Source organism: Hirundo rustica, chromosome 2 (genome assembly GCF_015227805.2).
Source record: "Hirundo rustica isolate bHirRus1 chromosome 2, bHirRus1.pri.v3, whole genome shotgun sequence".
In the NCBI taxonomy this organism is placed as follows: Eukaryota; Metazoa; Chordata; class Aves; order Passeriformes; family Hirundinidae; genus Hirundo; species Hirundo rustica.
This window is the reverse complement of record NC_053451.1, coordinates 28,232,936-28,260,785: the sequence shown is the minus strand read 5'-3', so window position 1 is coordinate 28,260,785 and position 27,850 is coordinate 28,232,936. Positions and strand designations below refer to the sequence as shown.

At 38.4% G+C, this 27,850-nt stretch overlaps 1 protein-coding gene across 1 annotated transcript in view; it reads left to right on the top strand.

The window, feature by feature from the left end:
• The window catches only part of KPNA1 (karyopherin subunit alpha 1), a 49,908-nt gene that overhangs the window by 11,630 nt on the left and 10,428 nt on the right, over window positions 1-27,850 (top strand). Inside the window, exons 2-11 of the mRNA XM_040089398.2 lie at window positions 1,115-1,248; window positions 2,046-2,153; window positions 3,835-3,934; window positions 4,464-4,558; window positions 7,862-7,993; window positions 15,944-16,032; window positions 17,319-17,418; window positions 17,944-18,107; window positions 19,267-19,345; window positions 21,515-21,640. Of these exons, the coding sequence (XP_039945332.1) occupies window positions 1,120-1,248; window positions 2,046-2,153; window positions 3,835-3,934; window positions 4,464-4,558; window positions 7,862-7,993; window positions 15,944-16,032; window positions 17,319-17,418; window positions 17,944-18,107; window positions 19,267-19,345; window positions 21,515-21,640 (1,122 nt within the window). The 5' untranslated portion in view covers window positions 1,115-1,119. The remainder of the gene's footprint in view (window positions 1-1,114; window positions 1,249-2,045; window positions 2,154-3,834; window positions 3,935-4,463; window positions 4,559-7,861; window positions 7,994-15,943; window positions 16,033-17,318; window positions 17,419-17,943; window positions 18,108-19,266; window positions 19,346-21,514; window positions 21,641-27,850) is intronic.

Genomic DNA, 27,850 nt, shown 5'->3' with positions numbered 1-27,850 from the left:
ATACAGTGCAGATTCCAAAATTTTGTGTCACAGGATTTACAATATGTTGGAGACTCTGCATCTCTGTGTAGATGCATGGAAACACCGACATGTTGAGAATCTGATTCCCAAACTCTTTTGGATTTAAAGAGGAGATGTAAGGATTTGAAAAGTAGCAGCAGAATGGAGCACTAAGAGTAGAGACCTGGTCCACACCCATTGCTCTCAGGGGGATGAGTTCTTTCCACACAGTTCTCCACCTACTGCTGTATGCTAAGTGATTCCAAAGTGTGGTGTTGTACATGTGCAAATCATCATGGGCAGCTATAAATGCTGAGCCTCTGAGTTACGTAAGACAGATGGAAATCACAGAGTGAAAAAAGGCCCCTCTGCATAAACAGTGGCAGGATTAGGGACTGGGGGTGGGGAGGATGGGAACAATAGCACTGCTTTCTTTGCAGGACTGAGCATTTTCAATGGTTAAACCATCTTCACCTAAAATTTTTCTTTTTGTTTCAATTTTCTTGTAGGTTTTGTCTGGATAGAAAGAACTCAGAGTTTCTTCAATTTTCTTCAACAGGTTTCTGTTGAATTAACTTAAAACACTGGATATGAAGTGCAGAAAAAAAGCCCCTGTGCTGACATGCAAAGTGAATTAAGCTAAAAAGCAGCTAAGACACCTTCACTTCTGAGTAAAGACAGGAGTATTTATTTCAGATAATTCTGTGTGGAGAAATGTTGAAATGTTTTAGTGCAGTTTTCTTTTTAGCCCAAGCTATGTACTCCGCCTTATAGACCTTAGTTCTTAATGTTTTACTTACTGTCTGGCATTTCTAAAAAATAAAATAAAAGTTTGTTGGTCTGATGTGAAGAACTGACCCACCAAAGTGACTATTCTGTGAAATTTTACTTCCCAACTTCTAAATTTTATTTGAAGTATGATCATCTTCCAAAGCTCTCTCTGCCACTCATCTGTCAGACCCTCTGCAGGTGTTCTATGAAGTTAGGTGATGGAATATAGAGGGGCAGTGACTGGAAGTTCATGGCTACAGAGTTTAAGGAGTGGACACAGAGTATAAAATGATGTGTTGTTGAAGAGTAATTTTGTCTTCTTTTTTTGAATTACATTGTGAAGGAATCATGACGACCTCAGGAAAAGAGAATTTCCGGCTGAAGAGCTACAAGAACAAATCTCTAAACCCTGATGAGATGCGCCGCAGGCGGGAGGAAGAGGGTCTTCAGCTACGGAAGCAAAAGAGAGAGGAGCAGGTAACGCACAGCAGTTGAGATATCTGGGACCAGTCCTTCAACAGTCCTGTCTTGCAGTGTCTCTGCCTCTCTGCTTCTCCCAAGCCTCTTCTTAGTTTTTCCTGTCCTCCAAATTCATGCACAGTCAGTCTGAAATCAGTCTGAAATCATACTTCACTGTCTCTTCTACGGGCTCTACAAGACACAGAGCGAGTGCTCCTCATTAATTCAAGGGTAACATTGGCCAGAGCAGCTTGAGCGTTTGAACAAAACTGTCTGACCAGTAGCTGTAGCCTCTCCAGCTCTTGTCATGACATCTAAAACTGGATACCTTCTCTAAGTCATAGCAACCAAATTCTGCTCATCCCAGTATAATAATCTGTGCATGATCATCTTCCAGAGCCCTCTCTGCCACTGTAACTCAACTGTCAGAACACCTGCAGGTGTTCTATGAAGATGTGTAATACACAGGAATTTATCAGGACTTTGAACCCCCCAGCATCCTCTGCAAGAAAGCAATGGTGTGGAAGCTAGACAGCTTGTAGATGGAGGCAGATGGTGAAGAGGAGAAGGGGATATCAGTGAACATTTTCCAGAGATGTTAGGAACCAATATTTTAGCACATTACTGTTTTCATTTACTCCATGGCTAAATTTTCTCCATGTGCTGTCAGTTGAAGTCCTGTAGCCAGTGTACTGCATTCTCTCAGGTGATAGCATATGTAGCTTTTATAGCAGCCTAACGCAACATGCAGTGTTTATATTGGCTATGTAATATATATATAAAATATGTATATGTTAAATACTTTCTCTCTTTAGTTGTTCAAACGCCGAAATGTTGCAACGGCTGAGGAAGAAGCGGAGGAGGAAGTGATGTCAGATGGGGGCTTCCATGAGGCTCAGATGAACAACATGGAGATGACTTCTGTAAGTGATGAGAAATGAAAAGTGTTGGTTGAACCTGGGCAAGTCTGTTGTGCAGTGACGTGACAGGAATGAAATTCCAGAATGATGTGAGGAATGCATTCAGAGATGAACAACTCTGAAACACCTGTCTCAATGAACTGCCCAGAAACAGATCACATGAGAGAAAAATGTTGGGGAAAGATATTCAGAGGATATGTGCTCAAGAAAATGAAATAAAATGTCATTGTCCCGGCAGGCTGATCACTTCCTGGATTTAGTGTTCATCATTACGGGTGAATCTATCAACTGTTGCCCAGAGTTTTTTAGCCTGAAATTCATACTGCTTGAAGCATGTAAATACAAATCAGGCAGTGTGTTATTGCTATTTACAAAGTTAGAAAGGGGCTCAGTGGACATCTTTCTTGGCAGACTTTGAAGTGGCACCATTTTTAAGCAGAGTGTTGGAAGCACTGCTAGACCTAGCTTAACTGTCTGCACAAGGTCTTGAACACCTTTCCATGCTAGAATTTAAAACAGAAAAATACTCCTTGTAGGAACTAAATTTTTTAGTTTCTCCCTGGAAAGAAAAATGGTAGGGGTTTCAGTTCTATATCTGCAAAGTTTAAGGAAAGTGCAGTTCTCACTTTAAAGTGTTGCTGATCTTCACAGTATCTGTGTTCAGAGTATGCAAGTGATGTTTCCATAGAGATCAGGCTGAGCTATTAGTGGCTATATGAGCCTTGAAACAGAGAAATGCTTATAAACTCCATAGTAGATCAATAATAGAATGTATGGTTTTACTCTTCAAGATAGTATTCAAATATCAGGCAAGTCCTAAATACCATTAATCATTTGTGTGGAAGCTTATATAAAACAAATAGAGAGTAAAAAGTAAGGAAAGGATTTTGCCTAATTGATAGAGAGTGTCATCACACAGTTTGCTGTGTTAAATGCCATTAATTTCAGGCTCTTAACAGTTGGAGCTGTTGGCTGTTACAGACAACGCTTAAGTATTTTCAGCACTGTCATCTGTCTCCCTGTCTGTCTAAAGGTTGGGATCAAATGTATCTGAAGATTTAGATTAGAGGTGGAAGGAAAAAAATCTGACTTTTCTTACGCTTCTTTACATGGGTACATGTGTGGTGAGCAGAATGTCAGATTTTACCTAGCATAAGAAAGGTTGCTGATTTAATTTAGTCATATTATTGGAAACCATCAGTATAATGGAAAATTTAATACCTCTGCTTGATGTTGTTAACAAGCATTAGGTTCTTCAACTCTTCTAGAAATGACAGGTCCTATGCATTTTGGTGTAAGAGAGTAAGTCAAAGTGTACATGTTAGGGAAATCTAAATGATAGCATAATTACTTTTTGTTAAAACTGACAATTTTACATTTATTTTAGAGGAAGAGAGAATAGCAGTGAAAAATTCTGAAGAGTAATTTTCTTGCCATATCTTGAGGAAAATTTGAATTTTGTCTTTTAGTAAAGGAAAGTTGCACTTGAGAATGATGTTGCCTTATGTGGATGTACATATATAATGGTTCCTTTGTTGTCCGTAATGGTTTTACCTAGTTTTTTCTTCAGTAAAAAATAAACTTTATACTGGTTTAGCAAATGTAACCTGTTTGTTGCTAATTCCAGATTTTTTTTCCCCATTTTGCTCACAATCCTCATTCTGTTTACCCACCTAAATCTTAGAGTGCAGTCATCACCGCTGATATGATTGAGATGATTTTCTCCAATAGTCCAGAACAGCAGCTCTCAGCCACCCAGAAGTTCCGAAAGCTGCTTTCTAAAGGTAAGGGCTAAAATTACTTAGACAAAAATTAACACATGGTTTTACTTGGACAGCAATAAAAATTGAGTTTCACACTGGAATTTTTGGGACAAGCTCTGCTTGTTGTATGTAATAGCCACTTTTTTTCTTGAAATGTGTTTTAAGTGTTGCAGATGCAATAGTTCCTCTTGGATGTAAGTTTAAATGTTGTAGGCAGTGTCTCTGTGATCCAAACATGCTGATGTACCAAAGTTCCTCTGCACATAGGCATGCCAGAGTGACTGCACAGAGGTGCTGCTCTGAAATCAGTCTGCCTAAACCACTGAGTGCATCAGTGCATTGAATCATGTTATCTTATTACCTCAAAACTCTGGAGTTTTCTTATGTTGACAGATAGGAATCTGTTGCCTTTTAGTGAAGTGTTGTAGAAAAAGAACACACTCCAAGAAAAGAGCAGCCAGTATGGCACTGGACATTGTTTTGATGCAGCAGTTGAGAGTTTCCTTACAAAGAAATGAACGTATCTAACTTATCTTCTTATTTTAAACAGAACCAAATCCTCCAATAGATGAAGTCATAAGCACACAAGGAGTGGTGGCCAGGTTTGTGGAGTTCCTGAAGCGAAAGGAAAACTGTACATTACAGGTATAAAAATATAAATGTATCTGTCTTCCTGGTTTAGGAAGGCATTTGGTGATGCAAATTAGATAGGAAAAAAAAAATGAGTGATTTGTTCAGCTGTACTTCCTCCATTTCTTTACTATGTTAAAAAGGCTATTTTGTCTTCAGAATTGCTGGCAAGACCTCTGGGTGGAGGACAGAAGAGAGAGTGAGAGAGAGATGTGTCTGACATGCATTGAGTGATTGATAGGATGGAGTCTTCAGACTTGAGCAAAAAAGGAGCTTGAAATTTGGAACTCAACAGATGAAAAAGCTATTAAACTAAACTTTAATGTTAGTCTTCTTTGTACGAATTGAAAGCAGTTTTAAATCTTTGAAATTAGGATTTAAATTTTTGATTAAAGTAAAAAAAAAAGTTTAGAATTAGAAATACAGTCTGTAATGATAAGCATAGAAAACTGGAAACCTTACTGTGTTTTGAAAAAACTGAATTTCCAGCTGTCCATTTTTCTGGTCAGTCTTTCTTGGTTAATAGAAAGTGAAAGAAAACAAATCATTTGGTTAAGGAAGAAATATGTTAACATGTAACCATTAAATACAACAGATTAGAATCAGTGTCCTTTCAAATTGCATAAGACAACAGGTTTGTGAATGCCATGTGTAATCCAAATTTTGTTGACTGGAAATGCGCAAAAAAATACAGGTTTTTTTGCAAATTAGAGAAAGTATTTACAGGCCTTACTTTTCAAATTGTTATCCACAGAATTCCAGAGATCTGTTAGCTTCCTTTGAGGAGTCTGGGGACTAAAAATATGTATCACATTTAAGCTGGTTGGTTTGCAGCTCCAGGGGAAAACTTGTAGGCTGTCTGATGTAAAAAAAAAAATGGAATGCCTTTTCTTACTTGTAGGGGTCTAGCATAGAAATCTAAGACAGGCAGCAGTGGAAGCAATTCTTGTGGCCTTACTGGTGTAACGTGCATTGATTTTTTACATGGACATAGGAAAAATCAGTCAGAGTGGAAGTGTGCAAGCTTGTCCTAAAGAGTTTGTAGGAAAGCAGTGGAAATACAAGCTTGAGTATGTTGCTTGTGATATTCCATTCTACCTGGGTAATTTTCCTCCATCTTGCCAAGTCTTTCTGCCGCTTGGCAGTTTAGGGTCTACAGGTAGAATTTTCGGTTGTGATCAGTCGGGAAGTTCTCTGGATCTCACTTTTTAATATATGTATTTGCTCTGTCATTGTTTCCAAAAATAATCCTTTGGGCTTGGCATTTTAGGCATTTCTTCCTGAGGTCTAGCTGTAGAAGGAAAGGGTTTTCTACTCATTCTGAGACGGTGAAGTATAATTTGCAGCTGCTTGTATGGTGGATTGAATATGGCAACTTCCATCTTAATGAATTTGGAACTTTGTGATCTGTTTTTCTTCGATGTTGTCAGTGGAATATCCTGTAAAAGCTCTGAGATCAGTGATAGGAAGGCCTAATTTGTTGGGAATTCCTCTATCTTGTTTTTATTCAAGGTGAATGGAAGACATAAAAACTTCCCCTGGTTCTCCAGGGTCACTTTAGCCATACATGAACAGGTAAATTTGTCTCATGTGGACCGAGGAATCTTAAAAAAGAGCAGCACCACACAGATGTCTTTGCCATTTACATGTGACTGACTCTTCCTTAGTTTATACATCCTGGAGCACCAGGAGTCCACAGAGAAGTAGGAGGAGAGAAACTGTCACTCTCTGACCTTTCTGTGACTTACACTGGAGACAGTGTGAGTCTTCAAGCTGGGAATTGTTGAAGCTGGTGGTACCAGTAGGGAGCTGGAGGACAAACTTTAAAATATGGATAAGAAACATCTGTGGTTAAAAGATGAGTAACAGTTACATTAAAATGTACCTGAGAACACTGGTTACTCACTTCAGAGAAAGCAGAATTACAGGAAAGCAACATTTTATGTTGGCCTTTGGCTCTGGTCACACTGTTTTGCTTCTTTTTCATTAATGATGAATCTTGCACTTTTGACTTGGTTTTTACTTTATTTTGCAGCCCATACTCCTTATGTATTGCAGTGATATATTTTGGAATCGTTTATTCTGATCACATCTTAATAAAATGTTCGCTTGATCAGAAGGGCAGGATTTATTGCATTGCATTAATTAATTGTATTTTCAAAACCAAAGTTTGTAATAACACGAATGAAAAGCCTTAGAAGTCTAGGCTTAATTCCTGAGTTGTAATTTCAGGCACATTTCAGGACTTGGTGCAACTCCTTAGCAAGAGTTGTTTTTATGATTAAGCCCTAAATGTAAATCCTTGCTGCCCTTCAGACAGAGACAGGTTGTTTTTGAAGGTATGTCAGTATTTCCACTGGAATACTGCTAGATCAGCGTATTTTTGGTAGTGTTAAATTTGGTCATTTATAGCTTATGACTTTTCATTTTTACTGTTTGTTGGTTTTTACTTTTCATTCAACTTTTAGCAGTCTTTAATTCTATAGATTCTGAATGTACTTGATAAGATGTAAATTTGCTAGTGTAGTGTAATAATCTTTGGGCTGAAAGCATGCAGAAACATACTCAAATGTGGACTTCTAGAATCTGTGTTTTCTGAGGCCTGAGGTCTCAGGTAGGGTTAAAATTTGCATTTCATCTTAAAAAGTTAATTTTTGCAAAAAACTTTAAAAACTTTTGCAAGTTGAGATTAAAATAATAAATGAAAAAAAACAGTTAAAACATGCAAAGTGTTAATTCAGGATCTCACTTTTGCTTCAAGCTGTGAATAAAAACATCATACACTAACGACATTTGGCGTCAGTACTGATCAGTTGGAGAGAAGTACTTTGAGTTGTTTTTTAGAAATCTGTTATTGTTTGTTTGGGGTTTTTTTAAAATATCTTTTAGATCTTTTATTTGCTTATTTTGTCAAACAGTGTCTTCTGCATTTTCAGGAATATCACTGGTGATTCAGTGAATGCAGGTGTCATGGCATGTGGGAAAGCACGTTGTTTTGTGTACAAGTTCTTAGCCAGTAAAAAAGGCAGAGATAACATAAATGCATAGCAAAAAAAAAAAAAAGGGATTTTAAAAGCCACAGCAAACCAGATGTTCTCATAAGGAACTGCTGCAAATTTTTTTTTCAAATGATACTTAAACTTGAACTCTTAAATACATGCTTCTGGTTCTTTTCATATTGACTGTTAATTAGTAATATCTCATGTTTTTCCTATGCCAAATTTGCTAGATCTCTCTGGTTTTAAAAGACATTTAGTCTCCCATGTTTGGTGTGGCATAGAAAGCCCCTAGTAAGCTGACTTGTATTTTGTTTTCCAGTTTGAAGCTGCGTGGGTGCTGACAAATATTGCCTCGGGAAATTCCCTTCAGACTCGGATAGTGATCCAAGCAGGAGCTGTCCCCATCTTCATAGAGCTGCTTAGTTCAGAGTTTGAAGATGTACAGGAACAGGTAAAGACTGAGAACAGAGTTGAATTTTGTGGGTGTGTTAATTTGCGGAATCGGAGACTTTTTTGTTTGACTTTTTGTTAGTTTTGTTTGTTTGGTGTTTTGTTGGGTTTTTTTTTCCCCTTCTCTGGAAAGGAACAAGGCTATCCTGTGAGAAAGCCTTCAGAGAAAATACAGTATACAGCAATTTTGCACAATGGTTGCTTTGTGTTTAGTGTGTGTTAAGTTACCTAAGCAAGTATTACATTTTTCTCTTTCTGGAAAATATATATTTAACCATAGCTAGCGGGATAATTAATTTTGTTCTCTAATAGGTTAGTATATTTCTGTCTATTGAGGAATTCAGGGAGCCTTGTTTCAATAATTGCTTTAGATATGAAAAGTTCATGCCTGTTTGTCCTGAAGATAAAGAGTGGAAATTACAGTTTGTTCTCCGAGCTCCTTACAGCATAGATGAATATTCTTCAAGGCCCACAGGGATCAGTATAAAGCACAGACCAAACAATTGATTCAGTAGTTTCCATTTGAGGTCTGTAACTTGTATTTGAACAAAGATGTACTGCAGACATATAATCTTGCTTTGAAGACTTAGGGTGATGAAACCTTGATGTTGTTAATAAATTTAGTTTCAGCCAATCTTAATCCTAACTTGAAAGTATGTATCTTTACTATATAAATTTGACTAGCTTTGGGTCTAGGTATTGCTTTTGTTACATTCTCTACTTCATCAGTAAATTCTATGTTTTTTTCCTATAGCTACTTGCAGACCATAGCTTAGGTTTTACTTGGGTAAATGAAATTAAGCACTAAATTCTCATTTTGAGAACATTTCTGTGGTGGTTGGTTTGTTTTTTGGTGACCTTTTGCTGAACATTTCTTAGTTTCAGTATCTTTTTGTGGTGGTGAAATGACAAGCACTGGCTATTCCAGTAGCACTCTTTCAGCATTGTTCACAGAGATAGTACCTCATTTCCCCTTCTGCTCAATACTTTGGTGTGTAAATATCCAGTGGCTTGGTGGGCTCCTTGCCACAGAAGCTGGCTGTGAGCTCAGGTTGAGCTGATTACCCAGTGTGATCCATTGTTCTTTTCAGAATCACTGATTCCAGGGTTCAGTTCTCCGTCTGTAAGTGTGACCTCTGTTCGGTGTTCCTAGATGTCTGACCTTGCATTTGGCTGTATCGAGATGCATGATTGGAGGAGTCCCAACTCATAAACATTGGACTGCTTTGTGTAACTTGCCTTTCTTTCTTGTAGTTGGCTCAGAATGTACCACCTGTACTTAAGGTTGCCTAACATTTTCCAGGAGACATTTTCTTAGTTGCTTGTAGCTTTCAAGTTACTCCACTTTGTATCTTTCCATTTTCACTGTTCTGTCTTAGATTGAATTATTGTTGAGAAGGCTTTTAAAGAGGAATGGAATTCAGCTGTTTGAAAAAGTATTAAAGGAAATAAGAGGCATTACTTTAGCTTTGAGGAGTTGAGTCTGCTGTTGTTGTAGAAGTCAGAAATGTGATAGGGAACTTGCCAAAATGGTAGGTAAATGCTGTGTTCTGCCCCTGTGAAAATCCATCCAGCCTTAGCTATATGGAGCCTTTCAGAATTTGTATTTTGGAGGTCGAATTTGATAGCATTGCTTTCCAAATTCAGCCTTGACTCGAAGAGTGCTGTTCTGCAGAATGATTGGTGCTCTGTATATAGTACAGGCTGCTCTTACTTTTTTCCTAATGATTGATCTTCTGTACAAGGGCTAACTTGCCTTTTTTGTTAGGTTGTTATTATCTCTGCTGATGTGTAGAGAGCAGGTGGGAAGAGCAAACCTGTTTAGATTAAGTTGTGCCGCTTTCAATCTTAAGATGGGTGAATAAGCGGAAGAGCTTAGGGGCCACAGTTAAGTAGTTTATCTGGCTCCTTCCCCCCTCCCTGCCTCCTAATAAACTGCAGACTTACTAAAATTCAGATTGCAGGCAGGCAGAGTGGCATGGTTGTCATTACTGGAAGATATTCTTCCATGCAGTTCAGGTGCTGCCAAATTCACAATCTCTCTTTTGCTGTAAATCTCAAAGTACCAGTTAAAATTTGCTGTAAATTTCAAAGTACCAGTTAAAATTGCTCCCTAGTAAGCTGTGCTGAAGAAGGAAAATGTACCATGGCAAAGTGTTGCTTACACTGTTTCATAGTGGGTTTCCGTGCTGCAGCTCTGGAGGTTGCAGCCCTGCTCACAACTGACTTGGGGTTTAATGCTGGCCAACAAAAGAGGAATTCTGCTTTTTTTCCCCAACAGCTTTAAAAAGCCCCAAGCACTTCACCATAGTATCATCTAAAACAAAAATTAGAAGCATATAAACACTGAGAAGTCATCTCTCGTGCTTCGGTATCACAGAAGAGCAGTAGTACACAATTGCATAGTATTTTTCCAGATGACTCTTGTCTCATTCAGTATATGCACAGATTGTTGCCCTGGTAACAGTTGAGTGGGTAGTAAAAGAGGCTTTTATTTGTCACACTGTGACCCTGTTTGTTAAAGTTGGAACAAATTGTAGTGCATGGAGGAGAACAGGGGAAAAATTCTTATGATTAAGCTGACTATAGGTTTGTGAGAAAAATGCTTCTACTGCTTAGTGTCTGATGCAGGATGATTTCCTTCTCTCAGTTTTCAGTAAGTGGATACTTGTTATGGGGTTTTAAAATGCTTAAGGTGAAATATTTCCTTTTCGTTTTGTAGTTGAGGACAACTCGGCAGCGATTTTTATAGTTAGGCCTGTGTTTTGAGCAGGTCATTCTGGGGTTCTCAAGTTGGATTTCTGAAACTGGGTGGTATTTGGCTATAATTTTCCCCTAAAATGATCACCCTAATTATGTCTCGCAGTACTACTGTGAAAATTATTATTTGCAAGCAACTGCATTTGTAACAAATTACAGAAATACAGGAAAATGCAGAAAATACAACAACGTGTTCAGAGCAGAGGGGCCAGAAGCTAACCCTGTAATCATATAGTAAAAGATGAAGAGAGAAGTGTTGAAGGCTGTGTTTAGGAAGCCATTCTTTGTTCTCGTTGGGATAGTAGTTCTATAGAAGGAAATATTAGGTGATAATATAATTTTGGATATATAGCACAGCATAAACAAAAAAAATATGTAGTATCTTACTTATTGGCTAGTCATTATCCACTGTTTTTGTTTTATAGTAAGTCAGTTTTAAAGATCTACATGTTTACTTTGTTTTATATTTCTAATTTCCCTTAGCAGCAGCTCAGGAACAGATATCAGTGTACATTATCTTCTGATCACAATGTTCCCAACATGTGTTTTTCATTTTTATAAGCCAGTTTCAATTTTACACTTTTTTCCTTTGCTTATGCTGGTTTCTGAGTCTAGTGAAGATTTTAAATCAGCTCTTTCATAGAAGTCTGTGAGGGAATCTTTATAGCTATGTTTAATAAGCAATATGTATGTTAATGAAATGATACTTTACATTCTTTTACAAGATCTGTTTCCCATTAAGCTATGCAGGCCTCTTTTAATTAGCATACCATCCTTTAACTCTTTCATTACTTTACTTGCAATGTGTGTCAGTCTTTCTCTGTGGTCAGTGGTCAAACCATTTAGCATACATTTTTCCCATCAGAGAAATTGAGTTTATCACAGGATCTACATCTTCATTATTTATGAAAGACGTAATGGTTTGATTACATCTCCCATCCTCTCCCTGTTTCTGTTTTTGGGGTACTGATTTTTAGGTTTAGTCAGTGGCAGATGTCCTAGCCCTTTTCCACTTACCATGTTTTTTTTCTTCCAAAAGACACTAGAAATTTTTATGTGCCTGCCTGAAATAATTTATATTGAAAGACTCCATCAAAGCCCTTTAGACATGCTTAAGGTTGATGTGGTTTCAGCAGTGTCTTAGCTGCAGTTCTTTCCTGACTTCCCCTGCTGCAATTCTTGAAACCCAGATGTCAACTTGGCTTTCCTTGATGAACACTGAATTTCCTTCAAAACCCATGCAAGGCATTGTGCTGCCTGTCGAGGAGAATCAAGATTGTCTCGCAGTGACAGATATGTGTCATTGTGCTCTGCTGGACAGCCAGTGGCATGAGCATCCCCAGCTTCCCTCTTCCCTTTTGGGAAGGTTTGTATTTTCAGCTGAAGTAACCAGTGTGTTTCTCCCTCAGTATTTTTCCATTTCTAGTTGTATTGCTATTCCTGCTGGTAACCATCACTTGCTTGGCAGAGCTGACCTGTGAGTCTGGTGTCCAGGCTCCGTTTGGCTTTTACATCAGCTGTCCTATTAACAAGCTCTTGGTAATCAAAATCAGGACAAATAGTCCAGGTGTGAGGATGAGCTACTTTCTCTGTTTGTCAGATGAGATGTCAGAAGAAGGAGCTATAACCGCTCCAGCCACTGAAAGAAAGATGTTTTCTGTGTTAGCACATAGTAGCAGTCATCTCCTAGGAATGTGTCCTTCCTTATATTCACTTAGCCAGTCTCACTTGTATGCGGGCTAATCTTCATCTTTATCTCAGCGTTGGATCCTTTTCCCAAGTCAGCATCCAAGTGTTGAGAAAGTGTTGATTCTTTGTAATATTTCTTCTCCACTGAGAGGCAAACTCTGCACGCTGTTGGTGATTGCCTTAAGCCCTTAGTTTAAATTTCCAAAGAAATAATGGCTGAGAATCTTCAGAATCCAGGGGAAAGCGGAGAGTTGTCAAAAAGCACGTGGATTATTCACAGAAGGCACCATATGGTTCAGCAGTACTCTACGAGACTTCACTTTTACTGACTACTGAAGTTGTACAGCACTGCAGGAAAAAACACTGGAGTTCAGGGATGAGTAAAATAAATCAAAGATTGGCAACAAACCCTACTCCAGTGTTAGCAACAAATGGAAATTTATACAAGTGTATAAAAATAGGTGCTGTCAATTAACAAGGCAACGTTTGCACACAGCTTTCTACCTAAGATGTGGGTTAAAAAATCCGGCTACAAATCTTAAAATTACTGTCTTCTTTAAGTTGGGATTTAGATAGTAGAAGGTACTGAAACGGAATCTTTTAGTCAAATAATTTTTTGATTGAATAAGATGTAAAGTTTAATGGAATTTAATATGCTTTTACTTTTGCAACTATCCAGGAATGAACATGAAAACATTTGAGTTCTGTAGAATGAAGCCAAAACCAAAATGTTGTGTCAAGTATTTGCATTTTGAGGAGTGCACAAAAGAAGAAATGGAAGTCATTGAACATTATTCAGACAAACAAACCCTAAAGAAACTTGTCATTGTTTATGTGTTTGTGGAAACCATGACGGAGCTTTGCATTTATAGCAGTGTTTGATGAGAAGAGTTTAAACGAGCTTGACTTGTGTTTCTTACTTATCTGAAGAGCTGAAATAATTCCCTAGGGAAGGACATCTTTCTTATTGAATGAAGCACTGCATATTTTTCCAAAGGTATTTCAATTAATTGGCATCTTGTGTCCTATCAGTCAATAGCAATACAAGGATTTCTTGTGACATCTTCTCTTACCAGGGCCTATGATACCAGAATTTCCTTGCCTTTAAAAAAAAAAAAAAAAAAAAAAGGGAATGGGAAAGCAGAGGTGCTATTTGACTCCTCTGGTCAGACCTTTTGATGTGAGATTTGCTGTTGCAAATCCAGTGAGTCATTCAGGGTCAGAATGGATTCTTGGATTAAGTGATTATCACTCTTATCAGCCTTAAAAATAGATATCTCTATAATGGCAGAAACAAAGACCACAGACAAATGAGATGGGGCTTCCTTGTTTTTTACCTTTGTAAGGGTGTCCAGGCAAGGAGACCGTGTCTTCATACAAAATTACTTACATCTTCAGTAAAAGAGAGTGATTCCAAATTCTAACTTTTTCCCCCCCAAGGTGTTTTCAAAAGATTCACAAATTTATTTAGAACTGTCTGAAATCTTTGGTTCATTCCTCAGGCTTCTCCTTGCTGTAGAAATGCAAATATTGGGGTAAGCAACAGGTGTGGCTCCTTGAGGTTCTAACATGAGTGACATTTTGCAGGAGGTGGCATATGTTCTGTCTCGTAAGCTGCATTTTTGTGGGAGCTGTCTTCTGTGCCTTGAGTCCAAGAGGCTGCCAGACCCAAAGTTAGGCTTTTTAGATAAACTTTTGTCACAACAGTTGTAAAAAGAATAAGAATAAGAATGAGAAATGATGGTGAAGATCAGTTTTAGGAAAATATCGCATAGTACTGATGGCTGTGCTGTTTCGTAGCGCAGGTCGGTGTAGTCTCGTGCCCTGCCTCTGACTGGCTGACAGCAGAGTCCTGGAAAACAGTGGAAAACAAAACAAACTAATCCTATCCCCAGAACAGTCGCCTACTCTCTTCACAACTTGCAGTTTAATGGCTCTGATCTATGCTGTTGTTGGTAGTACTGGTGCAGAGGAGTCTTTTTATTTTGTATCTAGCAAGCTGAAATCTCTCTCTACTTTCTGTATATACTTCTGGTTTTAGCTGTATTCACTTTGCAGGGTTTGCTAGTGGATTTGGGCCCTCAGAGTGGTTGGAGTCTTTTTTTTTTAAAATAGCATCTTTTTGCCACTGCTTAAAAACATGTTACAGGAGAAACCGAATGCATTAAATTAATTGACACCATATTGAAAATGAATAACTGTTTATTTCAGGTTATCCAAAAATTTCCTTTAGGTAAAAAAAATAGGCAATTCTGTCAGTTTTTTTAGAGGAGCATTTTATTTCACATAGTTATAGAGAGAGGGAAGAACATATTTATTTTTGTGAGGAACTTATTTGTTCGATTGGAGAAATAGTTATACACTATAACTCATTTTACTGCAGCTAAATACATAGCCTTCAACTAAAGAGAAATTTGGGAAGGACATTCAGCTGTTATCCATGACAAATAGGATTGCTTTTGTCCTCTGTATGCAGAATTAGAAGTACTTCCAGTGGTTGTGTAGATACATGTGTCTGTAAAGCCAAAAGCCAAATAAGCCAACCAAATAAGCAGATACGTGTATCTGTTTGATATGACACTTAGTCTTCTACTAACTGAAGTAAATAGCAAAAGTGAACTTCTTAAGCTTTCCTGTGTGACAAAATACTGTAGTTTGCATGGAATTCATAGAATTGCTTTTATACTTGATGTCTGCTATTTCTACTTTTTAAAGTTATAGCTCTCATATTGGTGGGCAGTGACATAAAAAACACCACTTGGCCCAAATGTATAAATCAAAGCAAATTAAATCTTTTATTCTCATCATATTACAGATGATGGATTTCATGCTGCTTAAATAATTCTGGTATTCTTGATTTTTGCAAAATGAAGTTAGGGGAGTATTGTATTTGTCTGATGTCCAAGCCCTTATATTTTGCCATACGTATGACTTAATCAGCAACACTGGTTCTGTCTCATATAGTTTTATTTTAAAGAATATATCTCCAGGCTCTTAGATTCTGAACAGTGATTTATCTTGAACATAGATTCTCTTTTTTATATATGACAGTGTAAACAGTGCATGCTTTTATAGCTTTGTAGTAAATACTAACATGAGCTGTTCCACAGAAACATTTTTGGGTAGATACAGGCTTGCTTGACCTGTGCTACAAACATCTGGTTTTAAAACAGTTGTGAACTAGGAGTGTAGAATTAGAATGTTCCTAAGCCTGTGGAGGTGAGCTCATCTCTTACATTGTGGACAGAGCAAGGGTATGTCTGCCTGCACAGTCTTTGGAGATGTTTGCTGTTACGGTGTTCTTCTTAGATCTCCCTAAACATTCCTGAATCATATAAGGAGCTTGAGTGTATACATGTAATGCGCAACCAGGATGCATTCCCCTTCCCTACGTTGTCCAGGATCTAACAGTGAGAACAGATTATATCCCAACTCTAATACGTACGTTAAACTGTTGGAATTTTGAGAATAAAAGCAATTATTCTTCTGTTTTTCATTGCAGGCAGTGTGGGCTCTTGGCAACATTGCTGGAGACAGCACTATGTGCAGAGACTATGTTTTGGACTGTAATATCTTGCCCCCTTTATTGCAGTAAGTGTGTTTTAATATGTTTTCCAGAATTTTGCTCGAGCATGCTAAGACTGAAATTTGGGTTTTGCCTTAAATAATAATAATAATAATACTGTTTTCTTTTATTGTGGATTAATCCGAGTTTTTAAAGGGGAGTCCTTAACTACTTTTTAAATGACGCTGAAATGGAAATATGTTTTAGAAGCAGCTAAGCTGGAACTGTTTTATTCTACAGTGTGGGTGGATGTCTGGGCTTATTTCAGAGTCACAGAATAATTTAACTTGAAAGGTACCTTTGGAGGTCATCTAGTCAAAGCCTTTCTTCATAGCAGGTGAGAACAGATTAGATTGCTCAACTACTTAACCAGTCAAATTTGGAACATCAAAAGTAGATTCCGTAACTACCTGGAGTAACCTGTTGCAGTATTTGACCATGGCGTGGTGAAACAGAGTGTTCTGATACCTAATCAGAATTTTCTGAGCCTTACCTTGTGATGGTGCCTCTTGTCCAGTCACTATGCACCTTTCAGAAGGGTCTGGCTTGTTGTTTTCTGTATCCACCCGTTAAAGTGTTGTTGGCAGCAGTTTTATCTCTGCTCACACTGTCTCCTTCTAAGGCTGAACAAATCCAGGTCACTGACGTCCCATTGCATGTCATTTCTCTAGCCTGCTAATTATCTTGATGGTCCTCTGCTTAAGGAGCATGTTATTGCTGAAACAATGACACCATCTTGTGTTGTCATGTCCAAATTACTCAGTCTCTGTCCTTTGCAGACTCTGCAGCAGGGGAATTCTCCCATACTCTCATAAAGACATTGGTACAGTGGGAGATGGCTATGAGAAAAAGAAACTGAATTGTTACATTTGGGAAAATTGGGTCTTGCCTCTCTGCATTTTCCTAGGCCAAAGTGTGGGACTCATGGTCTGAGACTGACATAAAAATGCCGTTTGGTACGAGACTGCTCTTCAAAACTACCTGTATGTCCTCCTCCTTAGAGTGGTTTTGTCACAATTCCTGCACCTTTTTGACTGTTAATCTAACGTGTTGGTATCTAAGCATTTGATTGAAATTTGGTGTAATGTTTACTGCTCTTGCTGGGATACTGGATTCCTGTATCTAGCATGTGCCTTAGTAGCCATCAAGGATGAATTTCTTCAGGATTTATTTTTATAAGAGAAAAACCTCTCATATTTTTCTCTGGTATATATTAAAAAGAGTTTGATTTAATGGTTCACACAGTTAATGGGGTTGCCTGGCTTTGATTTTTTAAAGCAAGGGTTGGAATTTTTTTGTTGGTTTGTTTTAGATTGCTTTCAAAACAGAATCGTCTCACTATGACCCGAAATGCTGTATGGGCTCTGTCCAACCTCTGCAGAGGGAAAAATCCTCCTCCTGATTTTGCCAAGGTAAGAGATGCCTGAAAGAAAATGTGTTGTGAAGTAGTGATAGCTAAATTATTTGTTTAAGGTAGTGAAACTTGATCTAAACAGAAGGAATGTTTCAGAAGTATTTGATGGGCTTCTTACTGATGAATTTTTTTGTTTAGTCCTTTGGGCAGACATCCACAGCCACTGTTTTACCACGGCTGCCTGGTAACTTTTTGTTACTGTTCCTGTACTGGAGATGGCTGTCCTTTGGCAGAACAAAACTCTGCACATCTTGGTTGCTGTAGAGCAGCACATCTTAGTGCACAGGTCTGAGTTTCACTGGCAGATGTTCTGTAGAGGCTGAGGAGTTGCTGTGATGCTTTTCTGGAGACACGCTTCTCCCTGCTTGTCCTGCACAGAAGTGCTAGCTAGGTCTGAAATTTTCTGAGTGATGAATCTTAAGATGCCAGTGCCTAATCCAATAATGACATACAAAATTAGCTGACATAATAATAGATCTTCTGGCCCTTTTAATTGTATGTATCTCCTCTTAATATCTTACAGGTTTCACCTTGTCTTAGTGTGCTTTCCTGGCTGCTCTTTGTCAATGATACTGATGTATTAGCTGATGCCTGCTGGGCTTTGTCCTATTTGTCTGATGGCCCCAATGATAAAATCCAGGCTGTGATTGATGCAGGAGTCTGCAGAAGGCTTGTGGAACTGCTGATGTAAGAAATCTGTTGCAAGCGAATCTGTCACTCTTTTCCCTGACATTAAGATTATAACAATGAGGACTTCAATTAAGTAGGTCTTGAAATGCTGTAATTTCCAAAGAGTAAGATTTGAGTTTTAATTTTACCAGTCTGTTCAGTGTTCTCTATTTGTCATGAGTAACAAAAGCAATGGAACTTTTCTTGTACTAATTTTGCTGTTTCTTATGAGATTCTTTTCCTGCACCCAAGAGCTACATTTTTGTAAAATCAATAATATACATTGAAATTTTCCTTGTGTCATTGAAGTCTATATTATAGTTACCTAACAAGGAAATTACTAAAAGGATATCAAAGATAAAAATATAAGAAATAGTTCAATTTACTAGAATTGACAGTACCAGGGACTTGAAATATAAATTATTTTCTCCACCCTTACTGTTGAAGAGTACGTGCACACTTTGGTCAGTAAAGTGTGGCCGTGAGAGTTGGGGGTCACAGAGACTGGCCTTGTTCAGAGCCATTGCTTCGGATCCACGGTCAGGACATGGACCATTCAATGGCTTAAGAGCAAGGAATAATGGTTTTCAGTGATGTAAACAAAAAAAGTATTAAGGCCTCTAACATTAGAGCAAATGTGATGGTGGATTAATGAATAGAACATATTGGTTCCAAGTAGTTTTTTATAAAGAAGTGTTTTCATTTGAGAAAAAAAATCCTTACTTCACCTTTCCTCTTCCAGTCCTGATTTAACAATGATGATGGAGGGATGCATATGATGACAGAAGATGATCAAACAGGGTTTGATGGGTTAAACACACAACTTCTATCCCTGTTCTTCTGTCTCATTCTCGGCCTTTGTGTGTGCTACATTAAGTGTATTTTGTAGTTGAAGAGAATTACTTTTTCCTCCCAAGGATGCTTGGAAGTACTCTGAAGTACTTTTATTCTTTTAATATTTTGTTTTTATGCTGCTGAATGACATCTATAGGTCTAAATATTTAGAAACCCTGGAAAGGCTTACAATTAGTTTAAAATCAGAGTGTTTGTTTAGATAGTGAAAGTCAGATTTATCAGGGAGGTTTTCCCCTGGCTGAGAGATGTTCCTTCCTTGAGAATGTGAAGCTGGAGATGCTTTGGATAGGTGAATATTTAGATTTTTCTCTGCCAATTTTAGGCACAACGACTACAAGGTTGTATCTCCTGCCTTACGAGCTGTGGGAAACATCGTTACAGGAGATGATATCCAGACCCAGGTATGGATTAACTTTCTCTTGTGCTGTACTGCAGTACATCTTTCTGTTAATTGTGGTAGCCTGTTCACAAGCACCTCCTCTTGTTCCTTTTGAAGTTTGAAAGTGAAGGTTGATGACACTAACTGCTTCAAAATGTGGTGGTTTTGAGTTTTTGTGTTCAGTCCTGAACTGGTGCTGGTTCTTAGGTAGCTGTGTCTGGGAGTTGTGGGCAGCTGTGCAGTACCCCTCAAGGGTGGGATGTTTTTGGTTTATTTAAAGCAAGTCTGTCTCTTAGGGTGAATTTTCTGCTGAGTGATGTATGCTGGTAGTGCCATCCAAGGGCTGTCACATTCAGTGCTCTTGCCAATCTGTGATGAATGTAGCATATGATGATGAAAATACGTCAAATTTATGATGGAAAACAAGTGTGTGGTCACACTGTGGGTGGTGTGGAGCTGTGCCTGGGCATTTGTTTGAAGAAGCATTGGTAGGAGGCAGTGACTCCCACCACTGTACTGGAATTAAACTGGAAGGCAGGAAACCTGGTGCTTCGGAGGCACTGGGATGCTTCTGTACTTCTGTGACTTTGAGACCAGAGTTAAAGATGGGTTAGCAGCACCAGGGCACTGTTTCAATATCTTATTCCTAGGAGGAAGATAACATGATGTTTTGATTGTTACAGTGTATTTTGTGTAGCTCAATTGTGGAGGTTTGGTGTATTTTTCTCAGTGGCATTTGTTTTGCAGATCAGTCATAAAGAATGATTGAGATGTGATTTCATAATGGTGTTAAAGATAAAACCACAAGGGATCACTAATTCACATGCAATGCAGGTTATTAAATACTGCATAAATCTTAGATTTTAATTAAAAAACAGTTTAAACTTTTTTGTTGTACATGATTTTTTTCTGAGGAGCATAACACAAACTTTCTTAAAAGGTAGGATGGTTTGATAGTCCTGCCTGCAGATTGTGCTGCATGCTAAAAAGTGGTACAGGATGCATGTAAAAATCAGTAATAAGGAGGAAGAGCCCATCTTTGAGAGCTGATACATTTCTGAATATGAATGCAATTTACAAGAGAGTTCTTCAAGAACTTCTCCGTAAAACCTTGGGGCACAAACTTGTTTTTACTTTTTCTCTCATTTTCAGCTATTAACAGTTGCCAGTGCTTGAACATGGCTAAAACCATAGACAGTATACGTGAAGAAAAAAAAAAAAATTATCAGACACCTTGATAAAACCTGAACCATAATCTTTGGTTTTTTAATTTTAGTGGGGTGTACAAAGATTTTAAGAATATGGAGCAGGGGGATGCAAGCAAGGGAATGAAGTCCTCAGATTCCTGATGAGAAGTCATGCCCATGATTCAGTTTGATTAGAGTATTTCCCATGAAATTCTGTACCACACTGTTCTTTCCAAGGTGTCTGCTTTTGCCACACAAGGCAAAATTACTGTGCTTCTTGATGTACTCTCTCAATTCTTGGCTTAATTGTTAGAAGTTAGAATTGACTTAAAATAAAAAGATAGTTCATTTTTCATTTTCTGAATCTTGTTATGTCCATTTAGAGGGTCAAAAAGTCACACATAAAATAATCAAGGGTGCTGTCTTGTAACATCCAAATTCTGGGGCATTTTCTGTTGTACTTTTGGTCTTTTAGGAAATGGAAATTTTGCTGCAATTTTTCTGCACTGTAAAATTGCAGGGTTTTTGCAAGTTTTGTAACTTTTTAAGTAAGAATTGTTCATTCGTAATGTTGCTGGATACAGCACTGGTCACACTCTGCACCACAGTGCCAGCAGATGTGGAAAACAGAAGTAGTTGGAGCTTTTTTTCCCTGTCCTTTTTACAATTGTACAGGAAAATACCATAATTTTATTTTTGTTAGGCCATAATGTGCTTAGTATTTTCTTGTTTTCCAATCACGCTGAAATCATTATGAAGGTGTGATCTCTTACCTGAAGGACTTGGTAGTTTTGCTCTTTAGTTTTCCTGCAAACATTTATTTCTTAATTCTTTCTGGGGTTTATTTGGTGTGTATTTAGTGGCTTTTTAAAAAAAAGTCTCTGTGGTCATCTAATGGGATATGCTTTTTATATTTTCAAGACATTGTACTCCTTGCTCCTGTGATTCTTTATCCTAAATTTCTTCTAAGATGTGTTTTGTTTTGTTTTTCCTGTTGTATTCAGGTAATTCTGAATTGTTCAGCGCTGCAGAGTTTGCTGCACTTGCTGAGCAGCCCAAAAGAATCTATCAAAAAAGAAGCATGCTGGACAATATCTAATATAACAGCTGGAAACAAAGCCCAGATCCAGGTAACCTTTTCAGCTATGATCAGTAATCCTTGTCTTGCAGACTAGAAGGAACACAGGTGTTTTCTTGTGCATAAAGTGCACGTGTGTGTATGCACTGTCACAGATCTATAATTACATACAATAAGTATGTTACTGTGTGTAGTTAGAATATTTCGATGGCCCAGTCATCTCCAAATTAAAATAATTTAATTTTCTAATCCTCTATACATTATAAGGGGGGAAGACAGTTATGGTAGAAAATGCCAAAACGTGGCTAAGCTCAAGAAAATTTTGTCTTAAATAATTTGCTTTGTGCTTTTGACAATCACTAAGATACAGAAAATTTCAAGTATGAAAAGAATAGGCTACAAACATTGAGAATGAAATCATTTCATGTGTTCCTTGTTTTCACCATCAGACACAGACATACATTTGAAAGTACTTTATTTCTGTTTATATCTTCTTACAATTCCTTTTATAATTTCCATAAATGGCTATCTAACATGTTGTCCTGGGATTTGCCCTTTCTGATTACATTGAATGTTATAATCCCTTCATATTGAGTGATAGCACACAGAAGCAAATGAGTCCCACTCCCTTATGTCAGTCTTATGTCAATTAAGCTTCAAAAGATCGAATTGTTGTTCTGAGTCTGGACTGAGTGTCAGCCATCAGGAAGAGTTCCCAGGACTTGTCTCCAGGTGGTATAAATGAGAGAGATGGAACATCTTTTCCACAGAGAAAAGTCTTCTTAGATGCTGAAGAAACAGCTCAATATATTTTGTTTTTCCAGAATATGGAGTTTTGTTCAAGAACAGCTGTACTAGGGAATTTTTTGCTTATCTATCAGAGATGTGGTTTGACCTGATGGGATGTCAGGTGTCTGCCAGAGCTGCTCTGTGACTCTTCTCAACTTGTCAGGGGAGAGGAAATACAAGGGAAGTTTTGTGAGCTGAGGTTAAGGACAAGGAGAGGTCACTCACTGATTGCTGTCACAGGCAAAACCAGACTCAGCTTGAGAAATTATTAGAATTTATTACCAATCAAAATCAGAGTGGGATAATGAGAAGTAAAACTAATCTTAAAAGCACCTTGCCCCCACCCCTCCCTCCTGTCTGGACTTAACTTTATCCCTGATTCTTTTCCTCCTCTCCTTGGCAGTGCAGGATACAATCAGATCATCACAGGATGTTTCTGCTGCTGCTTTCTCCTCAGGGAGGGAAGTCCTTCACCTGCTCAGCATCAGGTCCCTCCCATGAGAGGGAGAAACAGGCTGCTCCAGCATGAGTCCCCTCTGGGGTCACCAGTCCCACCAGCAAACCTGCTCCAGTGTGGGCTTCTCTCTCCACAGGGCCACAAGTCTTACCAGGACCTTGGTGCAGCGTGGGGTCACAGATTCCATCAGGCATCCACCTGCTCTGGGGTTCTCCATGGGCTGCAGGTGGATCTCTGCTCCCCCATGGATCTCCATGGGCTGCAGGGGGGAATCACCGTGGTCTGCACCACGGCCTGCAGGGGAATCTTTGCTGTGGGGCCTGGAGCACCTCCTGCCCTTCCTTCTGCACGGACCTCGGTGTCTGCAGGGCTGATTCTCTCACATATCCTCACTCCTCTCTCTGGCTGCAATTACTTCTGCCCAATAATTTTTTCCCCTTCTTAACTGAGCTAGCACAGAGCTGCTGTCACCGTCGCTGCTGGGCTCAGCCATGGCCAGTTGCGGGTCCATCTTGGAGCCAGCTGGCACTGGCTGTGTCAGACACAGGGGAAGCTTCTGGCAGCTTCTCACAGGAGCCAGGCCTGTAGCTCCCCCCACTGCTGCCAAAACCTTGCCATGCAAACCCAATACAAAGAACATTGCCTCATTCCTCCTCTTTTGCAGGAGTGTTGGAGAAATATTGTAGCAAATGATAGAATCAGGAAGGCTTGGTTTGGAAGGGACATTAAAGTTCATCTAGTTCCAGCCCCTCCCTGCCATGGGCAGGGATGCCATTTACTAGATCAGGTTGCCCATGGCCCCATCCAACCTGGCCCTGAAACCAGGCTTTGAATCACAGTCTTATGTAAATCAAATTTAGTTCTGAGGTTACGTTTTTCAATTTTTTTCTCCCTCACTGGATAGATAAAGTATTTTCAGAGATTGCAGAGGATGCATGAAAATCTGGCTGGAGACATTTATTCTTTGAGGAATGGCAATAAATGTCAGAAGTATTAGACTCTCAAAATGTTTGCATTACTTATTAGTAACCTGGAAGAAACAATGTTTACACAGAAAGTGAACCAAGCCTCTTAATATCTTGGCAAAAGTATCCAAGGCGTACTTGTTGCCTCTGTTTGCCTGATTGCTGCTCCTATAATGATGACTGTGGATTATTCGTTCTGTATGATCAGAATTGGCATGAAGTGGTTTACCCTCTTCACCTGTGGGGTGGAATTACTTCTCTTTTTGCAGAAAACTTGCACAAGACTATGAAAAGGCTGCATATTTTTCCTGAGGAATAAGGGTACTTTGTACCCTTTGCAGGTGATGTTTGAGATCTTTTTGGTTTACGTTCTCCCCTACAAAGAACGTTCAGCAACTGAAGGGGCAGCATAAAGCTTTAGTACCTTCAATGAGGGCTTCATCTCAGAAAGCACAGGAAATAAAGTTAATACCTTTGTGAAAGATATTTCAGTTTTTGCTAAGATACCTGAAATTCCTGAAAATGAGAGCGAGTGCTCAGCTAACATTCAGAGATCCTTATGTTAGGAAATGAGGAGGCAAAACCCAAAAACTTTGGAAGGTGGAAAGCTCTGTAGGTCATACTCGTTTGATGTAAAGATGTGACTAAGATGGAAGTGGGGCTGTGAGGAAAGGAACCTCTTGCAGTGGTATTTGCCCTGGCTTTCTTGGTCAGCATTTTATTTTTACCACTGCAGGTCATTTTTTGTCACATACAGAGAACGGTATGGTTACTCAATCTAATTTTGGTAGGGCTCCAAGAATTTTGATTCTGCCTTTATTGTGGTTTATGTGTTAATCTGTGGATTAGTTGGATTTCTAACAAAAAGTGCTGTGTAAAATCAGCAACTGTATCACTGTTCTTTTTTTCCCCCCACATCAGCAATTGTAATTGCTGTGCAAATAGCAGTGCAGAGAAGGTAGTTACTGCTGCTTGTACCAAGATAAAAATGTTTTTGCCTATGTGTTTCTTGCAGTAAAGAGTCTTTTTTTGCTCTTTATCCCTTCAACAACCTTCAAAAGAGTATATTCTCTCTAGAAGGGCATTTCTGCTTTTTTCTGGGAAGTTCAAGAGTATTTTCTGAGAAACAGTCCAACCAAATACATTGTCTTAAGTTTGTGTATTTTCTCGAGTCTGTATGGAGGGCTGCTTCAGGATGTGCAATTGTATAGGGATGTTCCAAACATAAGAAGAGCTTTAGAAAGCCAGATATCTATACAAGTCATTCCATAAAGACATATCGGAAGTGACAATGGAAAGTAGTTTGTTGTTCAAGCCTTTTATCAAAACTTTGGGATCTCTATTTTCATATTCTTGATTTCCTGAAGATTGAGTTATGAAGAGTCCTAGAGGTAACTTGAATTCTAGTGCACCAAAAGCTATTTCAGTAGTGTATTCACTTCTGCAATTTCTTTGTAAGTATTCACTGTACCACACTTTCCTGTTTTCAAATGAAGGAGTAGGTGCCTGTCCTTGTTTGCACAATACTCTTGCACCTGGTATTCTCTGCTCAGGCACAAGTAAAGCTTCAGCTGGAGAGTCTTATCTGTATCCCTGGTAATCCTTGGTCTTCTGAGCTGTTATCACATCTTTATTTGAAAATGAGTAAGGATAAAATAACCTCTCCTTTGTGGAAACAGAATTTGCCTAATCTGCCTGAACAAAATCATTAGTCTATGCATGTGTGTGTTTAGCAGTTTTTAAATGTTTTGGGTATTTTATCACAGATAGCTACTTTTCTATTGAAAACTGCATGGTGACTTGAAAAGGTGAGGTCAGAAGGGAGAAGGAAATTAATGCTATGGGCTATTAGTATTGCATCTTCATTTCTAGCAGTGACTCTTTAAAAGTGCCAAAAAAGCCCTTTAACTCTGCATAGAAAAATACTTGTGATTTTGTGCCTAGAAGCTCGCTTTCTCAGGAGCCTTGTATCAAGAAAACAGTGTCAAACAAATCACCAGAATACATGTGGATTTAAAAGAATCCAGCTTAAAAACAGCTGCCTTAGGATGCATCACAGACAAGGTTGGAAGTGTTGATGCATTATGCAAGTCCAGGGAGAAAGAATGTAAGAAGCATCTTCTCAAAAGTGAAAGCTGTATTTCATTTAAGAGTCCCTCAGGCCCCATTCAGAGTAATTGATCTGCCTTCAAACTCTAAGCACACACTTGCTTTGTAGTGAAAAAATGACTGCCCTAAGTGCATACCTGGTTTAGTCTATACTGACAGTTACAAAAATTAAATTAAAAACCAGTGTTTCTGATTGTGAGCAGGATATAGCTATCCTGGTAATGATGACATCCTGCAAATTGGGTCAATGATAAGGCCTTGATTTTTGGAACAGCAGAAAATGGCTCATTAGAGAAACTGGTGAGGTAAAGCACAGTGGAAAATGCTTACAACATGCTTGATTGGAGAGCTCAAAGTCAGTGTTTCTTGGAAGTAAAATTGGCAATTGCAGGTGTGATTGCAGTGATTACTTGTGTTGAAAAGAAAGTCTCATCACAGATGTGTAACAAGTTCCAGAAAGACCCTTGATTCTTTAGTTTCTAGTCTCAACCTAGAGAATGTGGTGTGAGATACAAGGTGTGATGAAACCTCCTTTCAGCTGCAGAGCTGATAAGTCTGCATTTCTTAGAAAATGACTTTGAGGTATTACTTCAGACAACTCCTATTTAATGGCAAAATCATTGTAAACATTTGAGCTGAAAAGCACTTAAAAGAAGGATTTCTGAAGTTGAAAAATGCTGTTTGGTAAAATGTTTCTTGAAGATGGTCATATACTAAAATGAAGAATAAAAGTGTAGTCTCTTTTTAATCGCTGTGAATGATAAAGGCTAATTCCCATCTGGGATGAATACTTGATTTAAGTAAATTCATGGGTGAACCTGTTTTCATCAGTGAGTTGAGGTAGTGTTTGTTCTTTCTTTTTATTTTGTTTTATTTTTTTTTCTTTTGTTTTTGCTTGTTTGTTTTCCTTTCTCTGCATTGATTTCACATTGTGATGAATTAAAACATTACTTCCTGAGAGCTGGTCTTCCTTACAGAAGGAATTCTAAGATACTAGATGCAGCTCTAAATGAAATTATTTATTTTCCTTTCTTCCTAGTCCCTCTAAATTGCTCAATAGTTGCTACTAAAGGTCATAAACTGGAGCAGATCTGTTCCACTCTCTGTGATGTTTACTGGATTTTGAACATGCACAATCTTTAGCCTGAAATCAAACAAGAATGATTTTTCAGCACCATAGGTTTTTTTTTCACGTCTGCCTGGCATAATAACCCACATTTTTGCAAGTTACCAGCTGATCTAACTAGTGGATTGTTACCTCAGAAACAGTTGGGATGTTGAAATTCTGTGGAAATAATCTTGGGTAGTGCTCAAGCTATAATCTTGCAATCCCTTCTGCACAGCAAGAAGACATTAAAATATTTTGATGAATCTAATAGGTATTTTACCTAAGCAGTATTAACAGACAGAACTATATTTAGTGTTGTCTAAGATTGCATTGGGTTACACTCCCTCCATCCACCCACTGTAAAGTATAGAAATATAAAGTCAGAGGGAAGGACTTTTATATTCATCTCCACTTTCATACTGCCTATGATGCTGTTTGGTAGCACACTCCAGAGGCTTTCACTGCCATTTCTAAAAGATAAGGCAGCAGCCTATCACTGTTAGATTTGCACTCCAACACAATCAAGTAAACTCCTTCTAGCATTAAGCAATGTAAATTAACATGCATGAAATGTGTGAAAGTGCATGCTGAACTTTCTTTGGTGGCTCTTACTAAAGCACAGGAGGTTTGTGGGTTTTTTTCCCCACCAAAGGTAGAAGAGAAAGCCTTTCAGAGTGTGTTATCAACAGTCCCTAGGCAACAGAAAAGTGTGGTGGAATACAGCAGTCTTTCCCCTCTTTATTTCTGTGCTTTCAAGGTTTGGGGTGGATGTGTATATCCTGATGCAGTCGTGATTGTCACTAAGTATAGTTTTTGTTTGTTAATTTCCTAGTT